A 25,690-nucleotide genomic window follows, 5' to 3' on the forward strand; every position below is an offset into this window, starting at 1 on the left:
AGTTTAGATGCAGCATGTAGGAATTTTGAAGGTGGCAGTGAGAAGAGGTCATGGGCATCCTTTATGATGTTAGCTGCCATCTTGAGGCAGCGCCTCACAGATATCTTCAATGCATTTACAGCAGCATTCTCAATCATCGGTGTTTCTGTTCTTCCTGCCTTTCCCTGTCACTGCGGAGATCCCTGTGTGCCTCCAGTTCAGTCCCCTTGTCTGCCCGTTACTATCAATCAGCCCACCATTGGCACTCGTCCACATCTCACAGAGAGGATGGTTGAGAGAGTTGGAGTGAATGAGGAAAAATGCCACCATCTTGTTTCCCATGGCTCTTGATCAGCCTGCTCCATTTGGTGGATGAAATGGAACCACAAGCACAGAGGCAGGTGATGGCGAGATGCAAGAGATCCACACTTGCACCATCTGCACTGTGTAAATCGGCAGAGAGTGTGCGGAAAGGAAATGGAATGTGAGAAGGGCAGTTAGTCATCAGCATTGTTTGGTATTCCTGTGGCTGTGGCCTCCAGCAACAGTGCAGTCTCTCGCCCAAGGTACTGAGTGTATATTTATCATCATTCTGCACTGCTTACTGTGTCACACTATCTCACATGGCACTGAGTGTCATGTTTGATTGCTACCCTGAATAGATGGTGAAACAGCCCTCATTGCCATTGTACAATCACATCTGTGCTGAATTTTTTACTTGCTGCAACAAAACAAATACAATAGTATACGTAACTGATAAAAATGGTACAATGCATACAAAAAAAACTGTTCTTGAACCTAGAGGTGTTGGTCTACAGGTTTCTGTACCTTCTGTCTGAAGGTAGCAGCGAGAAGAGATTGCGACCAGGATGATGTTGACTGCCTTCTTGAGATAGCTTCTCGCATAGATGTCTGCAATAGATGGGAGGTTGGAGCCTGTGATGGACTCAGCTATGTTTGCAACCCTCTGTAATCTTCTGTGTTCCTGGGCACTCGAATTACCAAACCAGGCTGTGATGCAACCAGCTGTGTTTTGAGTGTTGGAGAACTGTTTGGTATGTGAAGGAGATATAGGACAAATATGGATTGTGAATGCAAGTCCATTCTTGTTTTGGTCAGTGCAATGGACAAATGTGCTGGAGAAACTGAGTAATTAAGAAAGGGTGTATTGGAGCTTCTGAAAGTTGGATAAGTTGCCAGGGCCAAAAAAGATTTACCCAAGGCCACTGTAGGAAGGGATGGAGATTGCTGAGCCACTGACGATGATCTTCGCATCACCACTCAGGACGGAAGTAACGAAGGATTAGATGGTGGAAAATGTTGTTCCCCTATTTAAGAAAGGGAACATAGATAATTTATGAAATTATAGACCAGTGAGCCTTACTTCAGTGATGGGCAAACTGTAGGCAAAGATCCCGAGAGATAAGATTTACAAGCATTTAGAGAGGCATAATCTGATTAAGGATAGTCATCAGGGAAAGGTTTTGTCTCATGAGACTGATTGAACTCTTTGAGGATGTAACGAAGCACATTGATGAAGGAAGAGTGGTGGATGTAGTGCATATGAATTTCAGGAAGGCATTTGATAAGGTTCTCCATGCAAGGTTCAATCAGAAAGCTAGGAGTCATGGAATCCAAGGAGGCCTTGCTTTGTGGATGTAGAATTGGTTTGCCCAGGTAAGTCAGAGGGTAGTTATAGAAGATACATATTCTGCATGGAGGTGGTGACCAGTGATGTTCTGCAGGGATCTGTTCCAGGACCCCTCCTCTTTGAGATTTTTATAAATGACCTGGATGAGGAAGTGGAAGCATAGGATAGTCAGTCTGCAGATGACTGTAAACTGGGTGTTGTTGTGAATATTTTGGAAGGTTGACAGAGGTTAAGGAGAGACATTGATCAGATGCATATCTGGGCTGAGAAGTGGCAGGAGTTTAACTCAGAAAAGTGTGAAGTGGCTCATTTCTGTCGGGTCAAATTTGAAGGCAGAATAGAATATTAACGGGAGGACTCTTGAGCAGTGTGGACACTCAAAGTTTCTGCACAGATTGATAGTGTGGTTCAGAAGGCCCACAGTGCATTGGCCTTCATTAACCGTGAGATCGAATTCAAGTGCCGTAAGGTAATGTTGCAGCTACATAAGACCTTAGTTAGACCCCACTTAGTATATTGTGTTCAGGTGTGGTCACCTCACTACAGGAAGGATAAGGATGCTACAGAGAGGGTGCAGACGGGATTACAAAGATGTTGCCTGGATTGGAGAGCATGTCTTATTAGGATAAGTTGAGTGAACTTGGTCTTTTTCCTTGGAGCGACAGAAGATGATGGATGATCGGATAGAGGTGTACAAGATGATGAAGAGGCACTGATTGTGTGGATGGCCAGAGGCTTTCTCCCCAGGCTGAAATGGCTAACATGAGGGGCATCATTTTAAGGTGCTTGGGGGTAAGTATGGCATTGATGTAAAAGGTAGGTTTTAAGCTCAGAGAGTGATGGTACTAGTGGGTGGCACAGTTGGCATAGCAGTTAGCTTTACAGCACCAGTGATCAGGACTGAGGTTAAGATCCTGCATTGTCTGTAAGGAGTTTGTAAGTACTCCCAGTGTCTGCATAGGTTTTCTCCAGGGCTCCGGTTTCTTCCCACCATTCCAAAAAATTTATTGGTGGTGTAGGTTAAAGGGGTGTAAATTGAGCATCATGGACTCGTGGGCCAAATAGTCTGTTACCATGCTGTATGTTCAATTTTAGAATATACTGCCGGCAATGGTGGTGGAGGAAGGTACAAAAGGATATTTTGAGAGACTATTAGATGGGTTTATTAAACTAAGAAAAAAAGGGGAGTATGCAGAAGGGAAATGTTAGGCAGTTAGAGCAGGTTATTAGGTTGGCACAACACTGTGGGTCGAAGACCTGTACTGTTCTGGAGATTTCTATGTTCCATGTTCCATGTTCTCTATATCTCACAGCATCCACAGGAAGTAAAAGGTAACAAACATTTCGGGCCTGAGTCCTTCGTCAAAAATACAGATAGGCACTTGATTAAAAAGGTGGGGCAGAGAAGAAGGGGAGGAGCACAGGCTCACATGTAAGAAGTAACAGGTAGATTCAGGTGGGAGGGTAGAAAAATAAAAGCAGACAAGTGATGGGGGGGAAGGGCCCAAGGTAGCTTTCTGATAGGAGATGGAAGGGAAGGAGGTGGTGAGCTGGAGGAAGTGAGACCGATGGATTTGGAAAGAGAGACACAGGGATGGGTTAATGGAAATTGGAGGTCAATGTTAATGCTGACTGGTTGGAAAGTGCCCAGATGGAATATAAAGTGTTGTTCCTCCAATCTGTGAGTAGCCTTGGTTTGGCAGTGCATGAGGTCGTGGACAGATATGTCGGAGTGGGGATGGTGTGTGGAATTGAAGTGGGAAGTCACTGTTATTGAGTGGATAGAGCAAAGGCACTCAATGGAACGATCTTCCAGTCTGCGATCAGTTTCCCCAATGCAGAGGAGGCCACTTCGGGAGCACTGGATGCATTAAATGTCTCCTGCAGATTGATGCTTCACTTGGAAGGACTATTTGGAGTCTGAGTATAATTTTAAACATTAGGTTTTGTATTTTGGGAGATCAACTATCAAGTAGAAGTAGAAGTGTACAGTAAATGGCAGGGACTTCTGGAGCATTGCTTTATGAAGGATCTTGGGGTGCAAGTCAATTGGGCAGGGTGGTAAAGAAGTTGTACATCAGTGAATGTGGAAGTTAATGAGTTGTATTGTAGCGACACATCAGGAGTATTGTGTGCAATGCTCTTCACCGCAACACAGGAAGTATGTGCAGGATTTGGAGAGGGTGCCGAGGAGGTGCAGTAGAATGTTGCCTAGACTGGAAAGTATAGGGGTCAGTGTACACACTTGGAGTTTCAGAGGCTGAGGGGGAGACCAGATGGAAAGTTATAAATTCTGAGAGGCATAGATTGGGAGGTCAGAATCGTTTTCATAGGATGGAAGCATCAAACACCAAAGAGCATGTATTTAAAGCAAGAGGCAAAATGTCTAAAGATTTGCAAAGGAAGGGGGGGCGTGGCAAGATGGAGTAGAAAGAAGACGTGCAGTTCCACCTCTCCCCAGTTGAACTAATTAATGCCCGAATTTAAAAGTTGTGAAAGTGGTTAAAAATAGTTTTTGCAGCTTTCTGAACAGTGGAGAATCAAAATGACTACAAATGTGAAGAAATCCAAGACACAGTTACAGAAGAAATTATCTTATAAAAGTGTTGAAGAATTGAGGCCTAGGTAAGTAGGCCATGAAGTTGACTGCAGGAGCCCTCAAGCCTCAACTTATCCCAGGGCAGCTGAGTATAACCCTGGTGCCGATCTTGCAATCGCAAGATGGCACTAGCATTGTTTTGGGTTCGGCCGACTCTGACTCGCGCGCCCATGAAGCCATGCGCGTGGGCAGGACAGTTGCGCGAGCCCGCTGTATTGACTGGTGGTCTAGGGGCATGCAGCGCTGTGTCGGAGGACACGCCTGCGCGGCCAGTGATGCTCCCGGGCATGCACAGTGCGTCACGCATCCAGGAGCTTTTGGATAAAATGTGGGCTACAGTGGGGGGGGGGGGGGGAGGTCCGGACGGCAGCTGCAGACCCACAGCCACACTGGACGAGTGGCAAGCGCGGCTGAAGAGGAGAGAAGTCCTTGCTGGAATCAAGGCAGGAGGAATTTATTTTGGAGGCTGGGGTCAAGGAAGGTAGGCCTCAAGAGGGAGTAATGGAACCTGGACTGGATTCTGTATTTACGATTTTGGAAGGGATTGCTCATCAGATGGAAAATATGTCGGGACAGATGTCTACACAGTTAAATCAACGATTTATGGAAATGAAAATTAAAATGAATAATACTTGTGAAGAAATGTCTTCTGTGAAGAATGATATGAATGTGGTTAAAAGTGATGTTAATAGATATATAAAGGTGATGGATAGTGTGCAGGATAATTTTTTAAAATTTAAAGAAGCTTTTTATGAATGTAAAGATCAAGTGGAACGAAATGGAGAAAAAATGGAAAAAGTGGAGGATTCTTTTGTGGATTAGGGGATTCAGAAGAAGGAATTGTTGAAGAAGATTGATTCTTTAGAAAATCAAGGTCAGAAGATTTGCAAAGGAAGTTTGATTTTTTGCTTGGAGAGTTGCAGGTGTTTGGAGAGGTGGTGGAAGCAGATACAATTCAATACTGGGAAGAGGGGGATCAAACCCGGAGCAGGAAGATAGCAACATGATGGGCTGAAGGACTTGTTCCTGTACTGTGCTGCTCTGTGTTCTTCAAGGAATCAATGAAGTATGGGATTAATATCACTGAGGTGAAAATACAGCTGTACAGTATTCCAGAGCAGACAAGAGGACCAGAAGAGTCTTCTCTTCTTTCTTCCTGATGTTCCTATGCAGTGCTATACCCTCTTTGCTCCAGGGGCTGCTGGATGTATGACACTGGAAGGATTGTAACACAAATGTATGATTGTCTTGTGAACACTGAAAAATGATCTTCCACTCTGTGTTCACTTGTAGTCAAGCCAACACTCAAGGTTCAGTGTGGGAGGAGCTGATGGTGAACGACTCCCTTGAACTACCAAAGTCTCAGAGTGAAAGGCGCTTCTGCAGAGCTGTTGGGTTGGGTGTTCCAGATTCTTGTCTGACCTGCACTCCAAACGATGACGAAAAGTTGTAAAACATTTTTGAGTCAGTGTGGGATGCAAGTTGGATGCTTGGCCATGCACATTTCTCTGGGGGAGATGGTGAGAGGAGTGGCTGCTATGCTGCGAGATACTGGCCTAGAAATTTGATTGCACTAGAAAAAAAATGACACTAGAATAGCAGTGGCTGAAGGGACTTGTGCCAGTTCAATGTCGCACTGCTTCCATCCGAGTTTCATCTATGCACTTCTTAAAATGATTGCAGAACAGAGTCATTGAGTTTTACAGCATGGAAACCTGATCTTTGGCCCAAATTGTCGATGCTAACTGGAATGCCAAGCTACACTAATCCCATTTGCTTGCATTACACTCCTGTCCCTTGGCACCTTTCCTATCCAATTTTCTCTCCAAATGCTTTTTAAGCAATGTAATTGATTCTACCTCCATCTCATCCTCTGGAAGCTCATTCCACCAACCCCTGTGTAAAACATAGCTGTTATATTTCCTTTAAATTTCTCCCCTTCAGCTTAAACCTGTGGCTTCTAGTTCTAGCCTCTCCAACACTGAGGAAAAGACTTACTATCCTATTCACGCCACTCATAATTTTATAAACCACTATAAGGTCACCCCTCAGCCTCCTACATTCTAGGTGGGAAGAAACCCAGTCTATCCAATCCCTCCTCATAACCACAGCCCTGTATTCCAGGAACCAGGCAGGTGAATCTCTTATGCACTCTCTTTTACTACCACATCTTTTTTGTAGTATAGCGACCAGAACTGGACACAATAACTACCCAGTGCAATACTCATAAGTGTTGGAGAAACTCAGCAGGTCACACAGCTTCTATAGGAAGCAAAGGGTAACCAATGATTTGGGCCCTTCCTTCTCCACGTAGAAAGCTCCCCCTCCCTCATCTTTTTTTCTCTTCTACCCTCCCATCCATATCCACCAATGATCCCTTGCCTGATGTTCTGTGCTGCTGCCCCTGTCCCTCTTCCCTCTCTCCTCTCCTCCCTCCACCATTCTATTCAGGTGTCTGAGTGCTTTTGGCTCAGACCTTGACAAAGGGCTCTGACCCAAAGTGTTGGTCACTTTTTGCTTCCTATGGATGCAGTGTGACCTGTATAGTATGAAAATCAGTGTCAACAGACCATCCTGTTTAAGTGCCATCAAACTAATGTTTAAAACAGCTACAACAAGACGTCCCAACTCTTGTACTCAATGCCTCAACCTATGAAGGCAAGCATAACCAACTGCCTACTTTATCTCGTGGATGAGATGGTGTCCACCACTCACCACTTTCAATGAGCTTAGACTGTCACTCTGAGACCTCTCTATATATTAACACTGACAATCGCTGTTAATTACTCCATATCTCCTACCATAATTTAATCTTCCAAATTGCATTACCTCATGCTTGTCTGCATTAAATTCGATCTGCCACTGTGCCCTATTTTGGACTATGTCCTTCCATATTAGGATGTTGTGGCAGTTATGGAGATTACTGCAAAGGGCAGGATTGACAGCTCATTGATTGGTGAGGAGTGAACAGGCCTGCTGCGTAATGTTCAGGGAAACATAAGCTACAGGTGAGATAAAGATGGAGATAGAGTTACATTTTTGATAAGGGAGAACCTCAAGGCAGGCTTGGAAACATCCAGTGAGGCTGTATTGATAGAAATAAGAAATATTATGTTCAGTTCTGGTTGCCTCATTGCAAGAAGGATGTGGAACCTTTATAGAGTATTCAGAGAAGATTTAACAGGATGCTGGCTGGATTGGAGAACAGCACCTAATAGCCTGAAAATGGCTAAGAATGTCTTATTTCAGACTGGTCAGTTCCTGGAGGGGAGACTGTCTAGAAACATCAGGTGCTATGGGTTTCTGTGAGGGGCGCTGGGCTCTCTGTCTGCCTTACGAAAGACAAAAGTTAAAGAATTAAATGTATGTTACATTCTAAATGTAGTGTTACGTGACAGTAATGGAACCTTTATCTTTATGAAGAAAGACTGAGAGAGCTAGGGCTTTTCTCCTTGGAATAACAAAGATAAGAGTGACTTAATATATGTCTTCTTTGGCTTGGCTTCGCGGACGAAGATTTATGGAGGGGGTAAATGTCCACGTCAGCTGCAGGCTCGTTTATGGCTGACAAGTCCGATGCAGGACAGGCAGACACGGTTGCAGCGGTTGCAGGGGAAAATTGGTTGGTTGGGGTTGGGTGTTGGGTTTTTCCTCCTTTGTCTTTTGTCAGTGAGGTGGGCTCTGTGGTCTTCTTCAAAGGAGGTTGCTGCCTGCCGAACTGTGAGGCGCCAAGATGCACGGTTTGAGTCGATATCAGCCCACTGGCGGTGGTCAATCTGGCAGGCACCAAGAGATTTCTTTAGGCAGTCTTTGTACCTCTTCTTTGGTGCACCTCTGTCACGGTGGCCAGTGGAGAGCTCGCCATATAACACGATCTTGGGAAGGCGATGGTCCTCCATTCTGGAGATGTGACCTACCCAGCGCAGTTGGATCTTCAGCAGCGTGGATTCGATGCTGTCGGCCTCTGCCATCTTGAGTACTTCGATGTTAGGGATGAAGTCGCTCCAATGAATGTTGAGGATGGAGTGGAGACAACGCTGGTGGAAGCGTTCTAGGAGCCGTAGGTGATGCCGGTAGAGAACCCATGATTCGGAGCCGAACAGGAGTGTGGGTATGACAACGGCTCTGTATACGCTTATCTTTGTGAGTATTTTCAATTGGTTGTTTTTCCAGACTCTTTTGTGTAGTCTTCCAAAGGCGCTATTTGCCTTGGCGAGTCTGTTGTCTATCTCGTTGTCGATCCTTGCATCTGATGAAATGGTGCAGCCGAGATAGGTAAACTGGTTGACCGTTTTGAGTTTTGTGTGCCCGATGGAGATGTGGGGGGGCTGGTAGTCATGGTGGGGAGCTGGCTGATGGAGGACCTCAGTTTTCTTCAGGCTGACTTCCAGGCCAAACATTTTGGCAGTTTCCGCAAAACAGGACGTCAAGCGCAGAAGAGCTGGCTCTGAATGGGCAACTAAAGCGGCATCATCTGCAAAGAGTAGTTCACGGATAAGTTGCTCTTGTATCTTGGTGTGAGCTTGCAGGCGCCTCAGATTGAAGAGACTGCCATCCGTGCGGTACCAGATGTAAACAGCGTCTTCATTGTTGAGGTCTTTCATGGCTTGGTTCAGCATCATGCTGAAGAAGATTGAAAAGAGGGTTGGTGCGAGAACGCAGCCTTGCTTCACGCCATTGTTAATGGAGAAGGGTTCAGAGAGCTCATTGCTGTATCTGACCCGACCTTGTTGGTTTTCATGCAGTTGGATAACCACGTTGAGGAACTTTGGAGGGCATCCGATGCGCTCTAGTATTTGCCAAAGCCCTTTCCTGCTCACAGTGTCGAAGGCTTTGGTGAGGTCAACAAAGGTGATGTAGAGTCCTTTGTTTTGTTCTCTGCACTTTTCTTGGAGCTGTCTGAGGGCAAAGACCATGTCAGTAGTTCCTCTGTTTGCGCGAAAGCCGCACTGTGTTTCTGGGAGAACATTCTCGGCGACACTAGGTATTATTCTATTTAGGAGAATCCTAGCGAAGATTTTGCCTGCAATGGAGAGCAGCGTGATTCCCCTGTAGTTTGAGCAGTCTGATTTCTCGCCTTTGTTTTTGTACAGGGTGATGATGATGGCATCACGAAGGTCCTGAGGCAGTTTTCCTTGGTCCCAACAAAGCTTGAAAAACTCATGCAGTTTGACATGCAGAGTTTTGCCGCCAGTCTTCCAGACCTCTGGGGGGATTCCATCCATACCTGCTGCTTTGCCACTTTTCAGTTGTTCAATTGCCTTATATGTCTCTTCCCGGGTGAGGACCTCATCCAGCTCTAGCCTTAGGGGCTGTTGAGGGAGCTGGAGCAGGGCGGAATCTTGGACTGAGCGGCTGGCACTGAAAAGAGATTGGAAGTGTTCTGACCATCGATTGAGGATGGAGATCTTGTCGCTGAGGAGGACTTTGCCGTCTGAACTGCGCAGCGGGCACATCGATGTAAGAAAAATGGAGGGTTATGGGCTATGAAGGAGGGGAGGATTGGATTGTTGTGGAGTGGGTTGGTATGGGCCAGCACAATACCATAGGCTGAAATGTTCTCTGTTTTATGAAATAGAAACATATAACATTCTGACAGGATTAGACAGTTGAGAAGCAGGAAGAATGTTCATGGTGCTGGGGAAATCCAGAACAAAGGGTTACAGTCCAAGGATTATTGGGAAGAAATTTAGAACTGAGTGAGGAGAAACTTCTTCATTCAGAGAGTTGTGAACTTGCCACAGGGAGTTATTGAGGTCATTCATTAGATATATTCAGTTGGATGTAGCCGTTATGGCTAAAGGATCAAGAGGGATGGAGATAAAGCAGGAAAAAGGCACTGAGGTCACATAATCTGCCATGGTTTACTGAATGGTAAATCAGACTCAAAGGGCTGAATGGCCTTCTACACCTATTTCTATGAAATGGTGACCATTCTTCTCCCACTGATATTCCTCCAGCAGAGTGTGTATTGCTCCAGATTCAAGTCTTCAATATCCTGACTCTTGATTAGCCGAGGCATTAAAGGTTATGGGGAGAAAGACAGGCAGTGTGGCTGAGTGGGGAAAATGGATCAGCTCATGATTAAATGCCAGGGCAGACTCAATGGGCTGAATAATCTATTTCTGCACCTACGTCTTTTGTAATATATCCCTTTTAATGATAACTTGTTCCAGAATTACACAACCCACTCCAGCCCCTTCTTCATCAACATCTGCAATGTTCTCCTTTGTGAATGTAGATGAGAATTTTTCATTGAATACCTTATCTGTGTCATCTGGTTCTCCATGTTGATTGTAAGTTAAGTTTTTAAGGGTCCCACACATTGACTGGATATCCTAAACCTTGCTTGCCTGTGATAGTTCATGCCGCCTTCTTGAGGCCGAAAGGCATACGCAGGAATTCATCGAGGCCAAAGGGGGTGATGATCGCCGTCTTGCCAATGTCCTCGAGGTGGATCAGGATCTGATGATATCCCTGCACCAGATCGACCTTCGAGAAGACTCTCGTGCCTTGGAGATTGGCCAAGAAGTCTTGAATGTGTGGAACCAGGTACCTGTCCGGTGTGGTCGCATCGTTCAAACCCCGGTAATCTCTGAAGGGTCTCCAGCTCCCGGAGGATTTGGGGACCATGTGGAGAGGGGATGCCCAGATGCTGTCCGAGTGACGGACGATCCCCAACTCCTGCAGCCGGGAAAACTCCTCCTTTACCAGCTGCAGCTTCTCGGGCGGAAGTCGTCTGGGCTTGGCATGCAGTGGGGGGCCCTGCGTGGAGATATGGTGGTATACCCCAGGCTGGGGTAAGGTGCCACTGAATCGTGGTTGAAGGATGGTGGGGAACTCATGGAGATTGTTCGAATACTCCTCCATAGAATTGGCGATAATGGCGATCTCGAGCCTGCAGGCGTTCGTGGCATCCAGGCCCAACCGCGAAGAGCACAAGGCTCACCTCCGTACCGTGTTTGCCCGACTGGCAGAGTTTGGCCTCACGGTCAACGTGGCCAAGTGCCAGTTCGGCAAGCAGAGACTGCAGTTCCTGGGGCACACCATCTCAGCAGCAGGTGCTGCCAAGGCACCAGAGAAGGTTGCGGCCGTCCAGCGGTTCCCCAAGCCAACCACTCTCAAGGGCCTGCAGGAGTTTGTGGGGATGGTGAATTTTTATCATCAGTTCATCCCCAGCGCTGCCCGCACCATGCGACCGCTGTTCGCGTTGATCGCCACTAAGGAGAAAGTCCTGACCTAGTCGGAGGAGGCAGAGACTGCTTTTGTCGCAACAAAGGAGGCCCTTCCCAACGCAACTCTATTGGTGCACCCATGCCCGGAGGCTCACACGGTGCTCTTGGTGGATACCTCAGCCACGGCGGTAGGGGGCGTACTCAAGCAGTGGCTTAACGGACAGTGGCGCCCGCTGTCCTTGGCAAACAGCTGCGCCCGCCGGAGCTCAAGAACAGAGCTTTCGACTGGGAGCTCCTGGCGCTGTACCTGGCCATCTGGCACTTTCGATACTTTCTGGAGGGCAGGCCCTTAACGGTGTTCACGGACCACAAGCCCCTCACACAGGCACTCGCGATGGCCAAAGATCTGTGGTCAGCTTGCCAGAATGCCACCTCTCTTACATGTCGGATTTCACCACCGACATCAGGTAAAGACAACGTCATGGCAGATGCGCTCTCTTGTCCTGTGATCAACGTTCTCACCCCCGGCCTTGACTACACACAGTTGGCACAGGCCCAGAAGCTGGACACAGAGATGCAGGCTCTCTGGACTGCCATCTCTGGCCTTGACCTCCAGGACATTCAGTTGCCCAACAACCTGGTCACGCTGCTCTGCGACGTATCCACCAGCTCGCCGCGCCTGGTAGTCCAACCACAGTAGAGGTCGAGGATTTTCAGCTTAGTCCACGACCTAGCCGACCCCTCAGTGAAGACTTCAGTGTGGATGGTGGCAGAGCGGTTTGTGTGGCATGGGCTCAAAAAGGAGGTGGCCAAGATGGCAAGGAATTGCTCCAGGTGTCGGGCCTCCAAGGTCCACTAGCATACATAGGCCCCAATCCAGCAATTCGACCCGGCGGTAGGGAGATTTCAGCACATCCACGTTGATGTCGTAGGCCCCCTGCCGGTATTCAGAGAAGCACGTTACCTTCTCACAATAGTTGATCGGACCACAAGATGGCCAGAGGCCATTCCTATTAAAGAGGCTTCCGCAGAGATGTGCGCCAGGAACCTAATCAATCATTGGATCGCTAGGTTCGGAGTCCCAGCACACATTACCAGTGACGGGGCGCCCAGTTCACCTCTGTGCTCTGGGCTCAGCTGGCGAACCTCCTGGGGGTTAAACTCCACCACACCACAACCTACCACCCGCAAGCAAATCCGCCCTCATGGCTCGCCTCACCGGCCCAGGAGGGGTAGACACACCGCCCTGGGTCCTCCTCGGCACCAGAACAACACCCAAGGAGGACCTACGGGCGTCTTCCACAGAACTGGTCTATGGCGCGCCACACTCGCTGCCCAGTGAGTTCTTTGGCCCGGAGCCCAACATCACGTCTGAGCATGCGAACCTTTTGGCAGATCTCTGTAGAAACTATCCTCGCTAGCACCCCCCCACCCCCCCTCCCACCTTCCTCGCATCACGGTGTCCGGCCAACACATCGTCCCAAAGAGCTAGACTCAGCAGAATTCGTATCTGTTCGGCGTGGCCCACATACGGCACTTTTACAACACTCGTATGAAGGTCTATACAAGGTTCTCCAGAGATCCGGCAGGACTTTCACTTTGGAAATAGGGGGTAAAGATTAACTTTTCACTGTGGACTGTTTGAAGACGGCACACTTAGATCTATCACGGCCGATACAGACGGCCGTGCTCAAACACCACGGCCACCCACCCAAGCGGTGGGATGCATAATTGGTTCTGGGGGGGGCGTGTTGTGTGGCGGCGCACTCTCTCATGGCAAACCGGCCCCGCGTGTAACGCCACGTGGCGGGGCAGCCATGGGAAGATGGCGTTCTCAGGGTTTTCTCCCTGCCTCAAGTCTCCTGCCCAGTGAGTGCCTGGGGCTGCGTTTATGATGTCACAATGCACGAAGTGACTGAGCTCATGCTGCCCTTAAAAGGGCGCGGGCTGAATTTGAATTAAAACAGCCATTAACAACTTTCAATGTGGTGGCTGAGTCTTTCTTGACTGTGTCCACCTTTTTATTCTCCATGTTTTTAGTGTAGCTCACTGCACTTACTGTTCCCTCAAGGGGCCCTCCATGTTTTCGGGTCTCTATCCGTGCCATGGCTATCCCTCAACAAGTGGGTGCTGTCTTGTCTTTCTCTCCTGTTTGCATTATATTGTAACGCCCATCTGGAGGTAATATTTATAACAGAGCTGCACATGTCTGAAAGGATTGCAGGATATCTTTGTGGGTGGACGTGTAGAGCTCATTTAGAAATTTATATATGTATGAAGCCTTGACATTCCAGCGAGCTTGGCACTGTTCATTGTAAACATGCAAATCTGCAATTAACCTTGCAATCCAATTGCAGGCATTTCTGGAATAAATGTTGAAACAGGTCTGTGTGTTAATGATAATTGTGATGAGCTCACTGTCATGTACAATGTACGTATGCACTTAAATTCTTACCAGCTGCAGCCGAATAGGTATTTCGTTAAAAAGAAATGTTTTGGGACAGAATACAAAAAGATAACAAAGTATGTAATTGACAATAGTTAAACTAGAAAGTCTGCAAATGCTGGGTCAAGTACAATGAATAGATTTGGTCCCCCCAGCCCATGCTGCCCAATTAACCGACAGATCCGGTATGTTTTTGAACGGAGGGAGGAAACCAGAGAACCCAGAGGACACATGGAGAACATACAAACTCCTTACAGACAACGCCGGATTCGAACCCCAGTTGCTGGTCCTGTAACACCATTGCGCTAACTGCTACCCAAAAGGTGTCGCGAAACTCGGTAGATCATACAACATCCATAGGAAGTGAAGGGTAACTAATGTTTCAGGCTTGGGCCCTTCATCAGGTATAAATAAAAAGAGGCGTGCTCCTGAATAAAAAGGTGGGGGGAGGGGAGAGGAAAGAAGGAAGATACTTGATGAAGGGGCCAAGCCCAAAATGTACACTTTACTTCCTGTGGATGCTGTGTGGCCTGTTGGGTTTCTCCAGCACATTTGTATACTTCATTGACAAGAGAAATGCCTTCCCATGACAGAACTCTGAATGGAGCATCTGTTTCAGTGAACAGTTGTTGGACATGTATTTCTCGACTTCTCCAGCATCTGCAGGCTCCTTGGTCACTGTCCATTGTCACTGTCTGAATGGGGCCAGGACCTCAGGCCTGAGGATGATGGTCTGGAAAAGGACACTGCCCTTGGCTGGCTGAAACAACATTGGTGATATTTTTCCTGTGCCTGCATCCAGTTGAGTCTAAGAAAGATACAGAGGATAAGAGGGAGGCATGGTTTGCACTATGACTGCACCAGCAACCCAGGTTCAAATCCAGTGCTGACTGTATGTAGTTTACACATTCTCCCCATGACCACATGTGTTTCTTCTGAGTGCTCTGGTTTCTTCCCATGTACCAAAGAGAAATGGTTAGTAGGTTAATTGGTCATATTTGGGCAATGTGAGCTAGAAGGGCATGTTACTGTGCAGTATCTCTAAATTAAAATTGAAAAATTAAATATTGATGTGTTTTATGCTTGGCCTGAGGTTTTGAGCTCATATAACTTTCCTTTAAACCAACCAAACACTGTATCACATTGAAGGCAATGTTCATCACTGACATTTGTCTTTGCTGAGGTTCTCTTCCTGAGATGTTCAAAGTTGTGCTCAATTTCCAGTCTCCTCTTAGATTCTCCCACTCTCAAAATGGTGTTACTATTCACTTTATCTATGCCCATCATGAATTTACAGACATCAGTAAGATTTCCCTCTCAATCTCCTGCACTCTAAGGAAAACAGACCTAATTTTTCTTCCTTTTCAGGTGCCTGCACAATTTTCAGCATCCCTGAAGACGAGCTCAGGCCCAAAATTTTGTCTGCCCATTGTTTTCCACGACCTGCTGAGTTCCTCCCGCACTTTCATGTATTGTTCCAGTTCTCCAGCATCTGTAGACACCTTGTTTACCTCCCAGTTTTTCCAGTCTCTCATGATAATTCAACCTCTCTCATCCTGGCCACAAGTTCATGAACCTGTAGCCTTTCCAGTTACACAATATCCTTCCTAATGCAAAGCAACCAAAACTGCACACAGTATTCCAAGTGTGGCCTCACCAACGTCTTGTTTCACTTCAACATGCTGTGGTCAAATTAATTGCCTCTCTGCAGGGAACTCCCTTGTTACATCGAGGGACCTTGCTCAGATTCTGAGTCACCCTTAATGTGAATCAGAGCACCCAGTGCCTTCCTTGGAACTGAGAAAGAGAAGCCCACACAAACTACTCCACAAAATCTGCATGCTGTTAGTATTTGTGTGTGAAACCTACAAATTTTTTGCTTTAGTACCTTCAACATTGAATCATTGTAATTATCAATTAGCCCCAAATCAAACATCTGCTACATATTAGCACAGTTATCTGTTTACATTCTTCTACCAAAGTGTTCCCATGGAGCTACTGAACTTGTTGAATATGAAGGTAAATCTGAAGGTCTTGATGTGCTGAATACAATTCGTCCAGGAGAGGGTGTGTTGGAGCCAGTGAGCACCAAGGAACAGGAATCGGCTGACAATGTAGCTGTGCAACAGGTCTGGGATGATTTTGACATTGCTGGAGTTTAAAATGTGTCTCACCATCTTTGAATGCTTCTTGGCAATGGAATGTCTCATTTTCTTTAACACTTGAACTCCATTTGAATACATGATTCTGGCCACGATCATCGCCAATTGCGTTGTACTGGCTTTGGAACAACACCTGCCCAATGGGGACAAGACACCCATGGCCAAAAGTTTGGTGAGTTGATTGGGCAGTGGGGGAAGATGGATTTGTGCTGGGTTGGATGCCTTATGATTTTATGGTATGGATGTGTGATGTCCTAAGTAGGTGGGTGGAGGGGGAGGGGTGGGGCAAGTGGGATAGGTGGGAGTGAAGATTACAGCACTTGAGATAAGGAACTGAGAGATGGATTTGGAACTGGAGGGCTGGGCAAGAACATGAGGATTGTGAAAGGTTAAGGAGAAGGGATTGTAGATCAGGGAGCTTGGGGGTGGGGGTAGGGAATTGTTGGTGATGTGAGAGTCCATTGGAAGGGAATGAGCTGGGCAAGTTAGCACAATTATTAATGGGATGAGCTTTGAGGAGAGGTGAGATGAGGGTCAGGGTAAGAATACCAGAGAAGTTGGAAATTTGGCTTAGCCACAGGGCTCATTGAATGTGTGGCATTTGATCATTTCTTTGGTCAAACTTATTCTCTGATAAAAACATTCAAAACAAGTTGTGTTCATCCCACTCATTAATGCACTTGCTTTCATTATGTTCCCTCTGCCAGGAACAAACAGAGCCGTACTTCATTGGGATCTTTTGCTTTGAGGCTGGGATAAAAATCGTAGCTCTGGGATTTGTGTTTCACAAAGGATCATATCTCCGGAATGGCTGGAATGTCATGGATTTCATTGTAGTCCTGAGCGGGTAAGTAATGTCCAACTCCTTGATTTCTAACAATGCACTGTATAAAAAAAAAACAGCCAACAAGGGGTGTTGGGATCTAAATGAGTCTTTCCACTGACCTCTGTCATACACTGCTCTCTTCCTCTCTTCTCCTCACTCAAGTCTCCATTGGAATTGACTGTTACATCATATCCACAGAAGTACCTCTTTTTGCGCACACCCAATCAGGCCCATTCAGAATCTTCGAGTTCTTTGTTGGAAAATTCCTCCTCCCCCCCCCCACTTCTCTCTCCACCCCCTTCTCTCTCCACCCCTTCTCTCTCCACCCCCTTCTCTCTCCACCCCCTTCTCTCTCCACCCCCTTCTCTCTCCACCCCCTTCTCTCTCCACCCCCTTCTCTCTCCACCCCCTTCTCTCTCCACCCCCTTCTCTCTCCCCCTCTCTCCCCCTTCTCTCCCCCCTTCTCTCCCCCTTCTCTCTCCCCCCTTCTCTCTCCCCCCTTCTCTCTCCCCCTTCTCTCTCCCCCTTCTCTCTCCCCCTTCTCTCTCCCCCTTCTCTCTCCCCCTTCTCTCTCCCCTTCTCTCTCCCCTTCTCTCTCCCCTTCTCTCTCCCCTTCTCTCTCCCCTTCTCTCTCCCCTTCTCTCTCCCCTTCTCTCTCCCCTTCTCTCTCCCCTTCTCTCTCCCCTTCTCTCTCCCCTTCTCTCTCCCCTTCTCTCTCCCCTTCTCTCTCCCCTTCTCTCTCCCCTTCTCTCTCCCCTTCTCTCTCCCCTTCTCTCTCCCCTTCTCTCTCCCCTTCTCTCTCCCCTTCTCTCTCCCCTTCTCTCTCCCTTCTCTCTCCCCTTCTCTCTCCCCTTCTCTCTCCCCTTCTCTCTCCCCTTCTCTCTCCCCTTCTCTCTCCCCCTTCTCTCTCCCCCCTTCTCTCTCTCCCCCCTTCTCTCTCTCCCCCTTCTCTCTCTCCCCCTTCTCTCTCTCCCCCCTTCTCTCTCTCCCCCCTTCTCTCTCTCCCCCTTCTCTCTCTCCCCCTTCTCTCTCTCCCCCCTTCTCTCTCCACCCATTCTCTCTCCACCCTTCTCTCTCCCCCCTTCTCTCTCCCCCCTTCTCTCTCCCCCCTTCTCTCTCCCCCCTTCTCTCTCCCCCCTTCTCTCTCCCCCCTTCTCTCTCCCCCCTTCTCTCTCCCCCCTTCTCTCTCCCCCCTTCTCTCTCCCCCCTTCTCTCTCCCCCTTCTCTCTCTCCCCCTTCTCTCTCTCTCCCCCCCTTCTCTCTCTCCCCTCTCTCTCTCTCCCCTTCTCTCTCCCCACTTCTCTCTCTCCCCCCTTCTCTCTCTCCCCCTTCTCTCTCTCCCCCCCTTCTCTCTCTCCCCCCTTCTCTCTCTCCCCCCTTCTCTCTCTCCCCCCTTCTCTCTCTCCCCCTTCTCTCTCCCCCTTTCTCTCTCCACCCCTTCTCTCTCCACCCCCTTCTCTCTCCACTCCCTTCTCTCTCCACCCCCTTCTCTCTCCACCCCCTTCTCTCTCCACCCCCTTCTCTCTCCACCCCTTCTCTCTCCACCCCCTTCTCTCTCTCCCCCTTCTCTCTCCCCCCTTCTCTCTCCCCCCTTCTCTCTCCCCCTTCTCTCTCTCCCCCTTCTCTCTCTCTCCCCCTTCTCTCTCTCTCCCCCTTCTCTCTCTCTCCCCCTTCTCTCTCTCCCCCCTTCTCTCTCTCCCCCCTTCTCTCTCTCCCCCTTCTCTCTCTCCCCCCTTCTCTCTCCCTCTTCTCTCTCCCCCTTCTCTCTCTCCCCCTTCTCTCTCTCTCCCTTCTCTCTCTCCCCCCTTCTCTCTCTCCCCCCTTCTCTCTCTCCCCCCTTCTCTCTCTCCCCTTCCCTCTCTCTCCCCTCCCCCCTTCTTTCATTAAGGGACATTCATTGTTTTGCTGCGCCATTCTTGTGTATTGCAGATTGAAATCGCTAAAATTACATTTCCATAAATATGATATTAAAAATAAATTGGTGCAATTGCTGAGGAGCTAGTGGAGTTGTTCAAGTGAACCGGTATGGACTTGAAGAGCCGACATGGCCTGTTCCCGTGCTGTAAACGGTTATATGGTTATATTGATCAATTAATTTAAGAGGTAAAAATCATTTTCTGAGAAGAATCAAAGTCTGTATTAACATTGCACCTTTAATATAATGAAGGCTTTCTGGCTTACTGGCTTTATTACCTTTATTTCTTTCCCAAAGGAAGTCGGGAAACATGTTTTCATTAGTTTCCTGGCCCCTTGCAATGTATTCTGAATTTATTGAATTAACTACATAATTATCAAACTATGAGTCTGAACAAGAGATGTTTGGGCAGGTGACAGACAGCTTGATGAAAGCTATTAGTTTTGTTGAGAAATAAAAGCTCAGAGCTTACAGGTTGAATTTGAGTTGAAAGCTTTGGCAACTGAAGGCATTGCCATGATTTGAATGCGTGAGGGTGTGCAAAGTGACAGGCAATATTTTTTATTAGCTTGCACATGTTCGTTTGAAATAGAAGCCAAGATAAATGTGCTGAAAGGTTTTGGGAATAGAATCTGATGTAAGAATTCAGTGACTAAAGATTAAAAAGTGGCAGATGGATTACAATTCAGGTAAGTGTGAAGTGATGCATTTTGGAAGGTCAAACTTGTAGGTGGAGTACATGGTTAATGGCAGGATTCTTAAGTGAGGAAGAACAGAGAGACCTAGAGGCCCAAATCCATAGATTTCTTAAGGTTGGCATGCAGGTTGACAGGATAGTTAAGAAGGCTTTTGGTATGCTGGCCTTCATTAGTCAGGGCATTGAGGTGAAAACCCATGAGATAAAGTTGGAACACTATGAAACTCTGGTTGGACCACTCTTGGAATACTTTGTTCAGTTCTGGTTGCCTTGTTACAGGACGGACATGGAAGCTTTAGAAAGGTTGCAGAAAAGATTTACTAGGATGTTGCCTGGATCGGAAAATGCATCTTCTGAGGGAAGGTTAACAAAGGTAGGGCTTTTCTCTTTGGAGCAAAGAAGGATGAGAGATGACTTAACAGAGGTCTATACGATTATGATAGGCATTGATCGGGTGGACAGCCAGCATCTTTTGGCATTGATCGGGTGGACAGCCAGCATCTTTTTCTTGGGATGACAATGGCAAATACCAAAGGACATCGATATAAGGTGAGGAGGAGAAAAGGTTAGGGGGGATGGAAAGTGTAAGTTTTTTTTATATACACAGAAAGCAATGCGTGCTTGAAATGCCTTGCCAGGGATGGTGGTGGAGGCTGGAACAATAGGGACATTTAAAAGACTTTAGTTAAACAAGAAAGTCTGCCAGACAGACACATGGATGCAAAAAAAATAGAGGGTTATGGGTGTGAGGTTGGGAAAGTTTAGATTGTTGAGTAGGTTTATATAATTTGGCATATCATTATGGGCCAAAGGACCATAGAATTATAGAACATTATAGCACAGAAACACACCAGTTTGGCCCTTCTAGACTGTGCCAAACATTTGTTTTGGCCTCGTCCCACTGACCTGCACCTAGTCCATAGTCCTCCATACCTCTCATATCCATTTACCTGTCCGAATTCTTCTTAAAATGTTAAAATTGAGCCCGCAATCTCCATTTCAGCTGGCAACTCGTTCCACACTCCCACCATTCTCTGTGTGAAGAAGTTCCTCCTCATGTTCCCTCTCAACTTTTTCCCTTTAACTCTTAACCCATGTCCTCTGATTTGATCTCACCTACACTCAGTGAAAAAAACCTATCTATATTTATGCTGTCTATCCCTCCCATAGTTTTAAATAGCTCTATCAAATCTCCCCTCATTCTTCTATACTCTAGGGAATAAAGTCCTAACTCAGTTCCTGAAGTGCGGTCAACATCCTAGCAAATCTTCTCTGCACTCTTTCTATTTTTATTGATATCTTTCCTGTAGTTGGGTGACTAAAACTGCACACAATACTCCAAATTTGGCCTCACCAAAGTCATATATAACTTTACCATAATATCCCAACTCCTGCACTCGTACTTTGATTTATGAAGGTCCATATGCCAAAAGCTCTCTTTACAACACTATCCACCTGTGATGCCTCTTTCAGAGAATTATGTATCTGTATTCTTAGATCCTTCTGTTCTACTGCACTTCAGTGCCCTGCCATTTACCGTGTATGTCCTTTCTTGGTTTATCTTTTCAAAATTTAACACCTCACACTTATCTGCATTAAATTCTATCCGCCATTTTTCCAGCTGGTTCAGATCCCTCTGCAAGCTTTGAAAACCTCTTTGCTGTCCACGCCACCTCCAATCATAGTCATCTTCAAATTTGCTGATCCAATTTACCACATTATCATCCAGATCATTCAAATAGATGACAAACAACTATGGTCCTAGCACTGATTCCTGAGGCACCCCACTAGTCACAGGCCTGCAGTCTGAGAAGAAAACATCCACCACTACTCTCTGGCTTCCAGCTTACTACTTTCTTGAGGTTTTTCTTGCATTTTTATACTCCTCAAATACCTCATTTGCTCTATTTTGCCTATTACCAGTTAAACACCTCTCTCTTTATCCGAACTAGATCGCCAATATCCCTTGAAAACCCAGGTTTCCTATACCTTCCAACCTTGCCTTTGATCCTGACAGGAACAGACAAACTTTGTACTCTCAAAATTTCACCTTGGAATTTACTTCCACTTACCTCTCTCTACCCCCTTCTCTCTCTACCCCCTTCTCTCTCTACCCCCTTCTCTCTCTACCCCCTTCTCTCTCTACCCCCTTCTCTCTCTACCCCCTTCTCTCTCTACCCCCTTCTCTCTCTACCCCCTTCTCTCTCTACCCCCTTCTCTCTCTACCCCCTTCTCTCTCTACCCCCTTCTCTCTCTACCCCCTTCTCTCTCTACCCCCTTCTCTCTCTACCCCCTTCTCTCTCTACCCCCTTCTCTCTCTACCCCCTTCTCTCTCTACCCCCTTCTCTCTCTACCCCCTTCTCTCTCTACCCCCTTCTCTCTCTACCCCCTTCTCTCTCTACCCCCTTCTCTCTCTACCCCCTTCTCTCTCTACCCCCTTCTCTCTCTACCCCCTTCTCTCTCTACCCCCTTCTCTCTCTACCCCCTTCTCTCTCTACCCCCTTCTCTCTCTACCCCCTTCTCTCTCTACCCCCTTCTCTCTCTACCCCCTTCTCTCTCTACCCCCTTCTCTCTCTACCCCCTTCTCTCTCTACCCCCTTCTCTCTCTACCCCCTTCTCTCTCTACCCCCTTCTCTCTCTACCCCCTTCTCTCTCTACCCCCTTCTCTCTCTACCCCCTTCTCTCTCTACCCCCTTCTCTCTCTACCCCCTTCTCTCTCTACCCCCTTCTCTCTCTACCCCCTTCTCTCTCTACCCCCTTCTCTCTCTACCCCCTTCTCTCTCTACCCCCTTCTCTCTCTACCCCCTTCTCTCTCTACCCCCTTCTCTCTCTACCCCCTTCTCTCTCTACCCCCTTCTCTCTCTACCCCCTTCTCTCTCTACCCCCTTCTCTCTCTACCCCCTTCTCTCTCTCTCTACCCCCTTCTCTCTCTCTCTACCCCCTTCTCTCTCTCTCTACCCCCTTCTCTCTCTCTCTCTACCCCCTTCTCTCTCTCTCTACCCCCTTCTCTCTCTCTCTCTACCCCCTTCCCTCTCTCTACCCCTTCTCTCTCTACCCCTTCTCTCTCTACCCCTTCTCTCTCTACCCCTTCTCTCTCTACCCCTTCTCTCTCTACCCCTTCTCTCTCTACCCCTTCTCTCTCTACCCCTTCTCTCTCTACCCCTTCTCTCTCTACCCCCTTCTCTCTCTACCCCCTTCTCTCTCTACCCCCTTCTCTCTCTACCCCTTTCACTCTCTCTACCCCCTTCTCTCTCTCTCTACCCCCTCTCTCTCTCTACCCCCTTCTCTCTCTCTACCCCCTTCTCTCTCTCTCTACCCCCTTCTCTCTCTCTCTACCCCTTCTCACTCTCTCTACCCCCTTCTCTCTCTCTCTACCCCCTTCTCTCTCTCTCTACCCCCTTCTCTCTCTCTACCCTCCACTTACCTCACCCATCCTTGCCTGAAAACAACTTGTTCCAATCCACACATTCTTGATCTTTTCTCATTTCCTCAAAATTGGTCTTTCTCCAATTTAGAATCTCAATCTGATGCCCAGACCAATCCTTCTCCATAATTGACTTATGGCATTATGATCACCGGACCCAAAATGTTCCCCTACACATACCTCTGTCACCTGTCCTGTCTTGTTCCCTAATAAGAGATCCAATATTGCACTCTCTCTCTAGTTGGTACCTCTATATATTGATTAAGAAAACTTTCCTGAACATATTTGACAAACTCCAAGCCATCCAGCTCTTTTAAAGTATGGGAGTACCAGTCAATTTGTGGAAAGTTAAAATCTCCTACCATCATAACCTTGGGTTTTCTGCAGCTATCTGCTATCTCTCTGGAGATTTACTCCTTAAATTCTCGCTGACTATTGGATGTCTATAATACAACTCCACGAGAGTAGTCATATCTTTCCCATTCTTCAGCTCCACCCATGTAGCCTCAGTAGACAAGCCCTCTAGTCTGTCTTGCCTGAGCACAGTTGTGATATTTTCCCTGACGAGCAATACCACTCCTCCCCCTTTCATTCCCTTCCCCCCCCCCCCCACCCCACCAAATTTTATTGCGTCTAAAGCAGCGGAAGCCTGGAACATTGAGCTGCCAGTCCTGCCCCTCCTACAACCAAGTTTCACTAATGGCCACAATGTCATAATTCTACTTTCCAACCCCCGCTCTAAGCTAGTCTGCCTTTCCTACAATTCTCATTGCATTGAAATAGATGCACTAGAGAACATTTCAACCACATTCATCCTGTTGACTTCTAATGGTGTATGCAATTTTAACATAATCTTTTCCCTTCTCCACTCCTCTATCTGCTCTGACACTCTGGTTCCTTCCCCCTACAAATCTAGTTAAAACCCACTGGAACAGGACTAGCGAACCTTCCCAGTAGGCTATTAGTTTCCCTCCAGTTCAGATGCAAATCATCCTGTTGGAACAGCCCCACCTTCCCCAGAAGAGAACCCATTGATCCAGAAACCTGAAGCGCCCCCCCCCCCACCCCGCACCATGTCTTTAGCCACTTGTTAAGCTCCATTATAAAAGTAAAGCTGAAGGTTCCATATTGTCACATAATACTACATTTAGAATGTAACATGCATGAAATTCTTTAGCTTTGTCTACTGTAAGGAAGACAGCGAGTCACCACTTTGTCAAGCATCCCTCACGGAAATGAGACTCCAAAGAGGAATGAACTCGCAACCCATAGTTGACAAGACCAGGGCTCTAACCACTGAGCTATCAGAGAATAGGAGAATGTTGATGAATAGGAGAAATATCCTTCTATTTCTTACCTCACTGGCACATGTCACAGGTAGCAATCCTGAGATCACTGCCCTGGAGCTCCTGTCCTTCAACTTAGTGCCTAACTCCCTGAATTCTCCTTCCAGGACCTCCTCACCCTTCCTACCCACATCATTGTTCCCTATATGGACCACAACATCTGGCTGCTTCCCTCCCTCCAAAGAATGCCATGAACACAATCTGAGATATCTCAGACCCTTGCACCAGAGAAGCAACATACCATCCAGGATAATCAATCTTTTCCACAGAGTCTCTTATCTGTCCCCCTAACTATAGAATCCCCAATCATTACTGCTCATCTCTTCTCCTCCTTTCCCTTCTTAGCCACAGGAGCATACTAGATGCCAGAGACCTGATCTCCATGACTTGTCCCTGGTATGTCGTTCCCTCCAACAGTATCCAAAATGGTATACATGTTATTGAGGGGGATGGCCACAGGGGTGCCCTGCACTACCTACCTGTTCCTTTTCCCTCTCCCTCTCCTGACTGTCACCTATCTACCCTCCTCCTGCCTGCTAGGCGTGATAGTGTCCCTGTAACTCCTGTCCATCACCCTCTGAGCCTCCTGAATGATCTGGCATTTATCCAATTCCAATTTCTTGGCATGTGAAGAACTTCAGCTGGTGCACTTCTTGGAGATGAAGTTATCAGGGATACAGTTGGCTTCCCTGACAATCCACATTTTACAAGAGGAGCTTTCCCCTGCCTTTGCTGCTATTCTCACAGTCTATGACTAGATGAACAAAATATATATCTAAAAAAAATCTGCCCTTAACTGTGTCTACCTGCTGAATCCTTTTTGTTCATTGAATCAGGTGGCCCTTTCTGAGTTCAACTCCAACCATTCCTTGCCTCTTACCTGTTCTCGCCAAAGCCTTACCACTCTGACTCAGCCCACTCTGACAATAACTGCTCCACTGCAAAGTCCCTCACTTTTATAGAGGTAATCAGCTTCTTCCTCCAATCAGCTTCTTTCTGCTACCTTGCCTGCTTTTAAATTCTAACTGCTGATGTTCCTCAGGTCACCTGACCTCGCTCCAATCAGCTTCTTCCTCTAATTCTGGGACATGGGTAAATTTTGATGTTTCTGAGAGACTGAGGGTGGAGAAGTGAGGAGGGAGAGGGAGGGGAGAGAGAGAGGGAAGGAGGTGCAAGAGAGAAAGAAAGACCATATCTGGAAACTGTGTCAGAGCACAATACTTGAATTTTACATGCTACCACAAACTGCAAAGATCAAGGAGCAACTAATGTGGATTTTTAAAAAAATATGTTCTGGAAGTGCTAGAAAAAAATTGAAGCTTTGCAGATCAGGACAAGAACAGCACGAATGTGGGATCCTAAAATCTCCTGCTTGATTGTCCATGAGAAACATTTGCAACACTGAAATTAATGAGGGGATCAAGGAGCCAATGAATCAGTGGAAAAGCATGATGAAAGCTGAATCTTTTT

General features: G+C 47.2%; 1 protein-coding gene across 4 annotated transcripts in view; it reads left to right on the forward strand.

The window, feature by feature from the left end:
• Nucleotides 1–13,384: 13,384 nt before the first annotated feature.
• LOC138763427 (probable voltage-dependent R-type calcium channel subunit alpha-1E) overlaps nucleotides 13,385–25,690 on the forward strand; it is a 252,290-nt gene continuing 239,984 nt past the window's right edge. For 2 of the 4 annotated variants that reach the window (XM_069937538.1, XM_069937542.1), the window contains exons 1-3: nucleotides 13,385–13,585; nucleotides 15,833–16,184; nucleotides 16,720–16,859. In XM_069937538.1, coding sequence (XP_069793639.1) covers nucleotides 16,092–16,184; nucleotides 16,720–16,859 — 233 coding nt within the window. In that variant the 5' untranslated portion in view covers nucleotides 13,385–13,585; nucleotides 15,833–16,091. Of the gene's footprint in view, nucleotides 13,586–15,218; nucleotides 16,185–16,719; nucleotides 16,860–25,690 lie in introns of all 4 variants that reach the window. The other 2 variants (XM_069937541.1, XM_069937539.1) reach the window with 2 other exon arrangements.

Source organism: Narcine bancroftii, chromosome 5, assembly GCF_036971445.1.
Source record: "Narcine bancroftii isolate sNarBan1 chromosome 5, sNarBan1.hap1, whole genome shotgun sequence".
NCBI classification, from domain to species: domain Eukaryota; kingdom Metazoa; phylum Chordata; class Chondrichthyes; order Torpediniformes; family Narcinidae; genus Narcine; species Narcine bancroftii.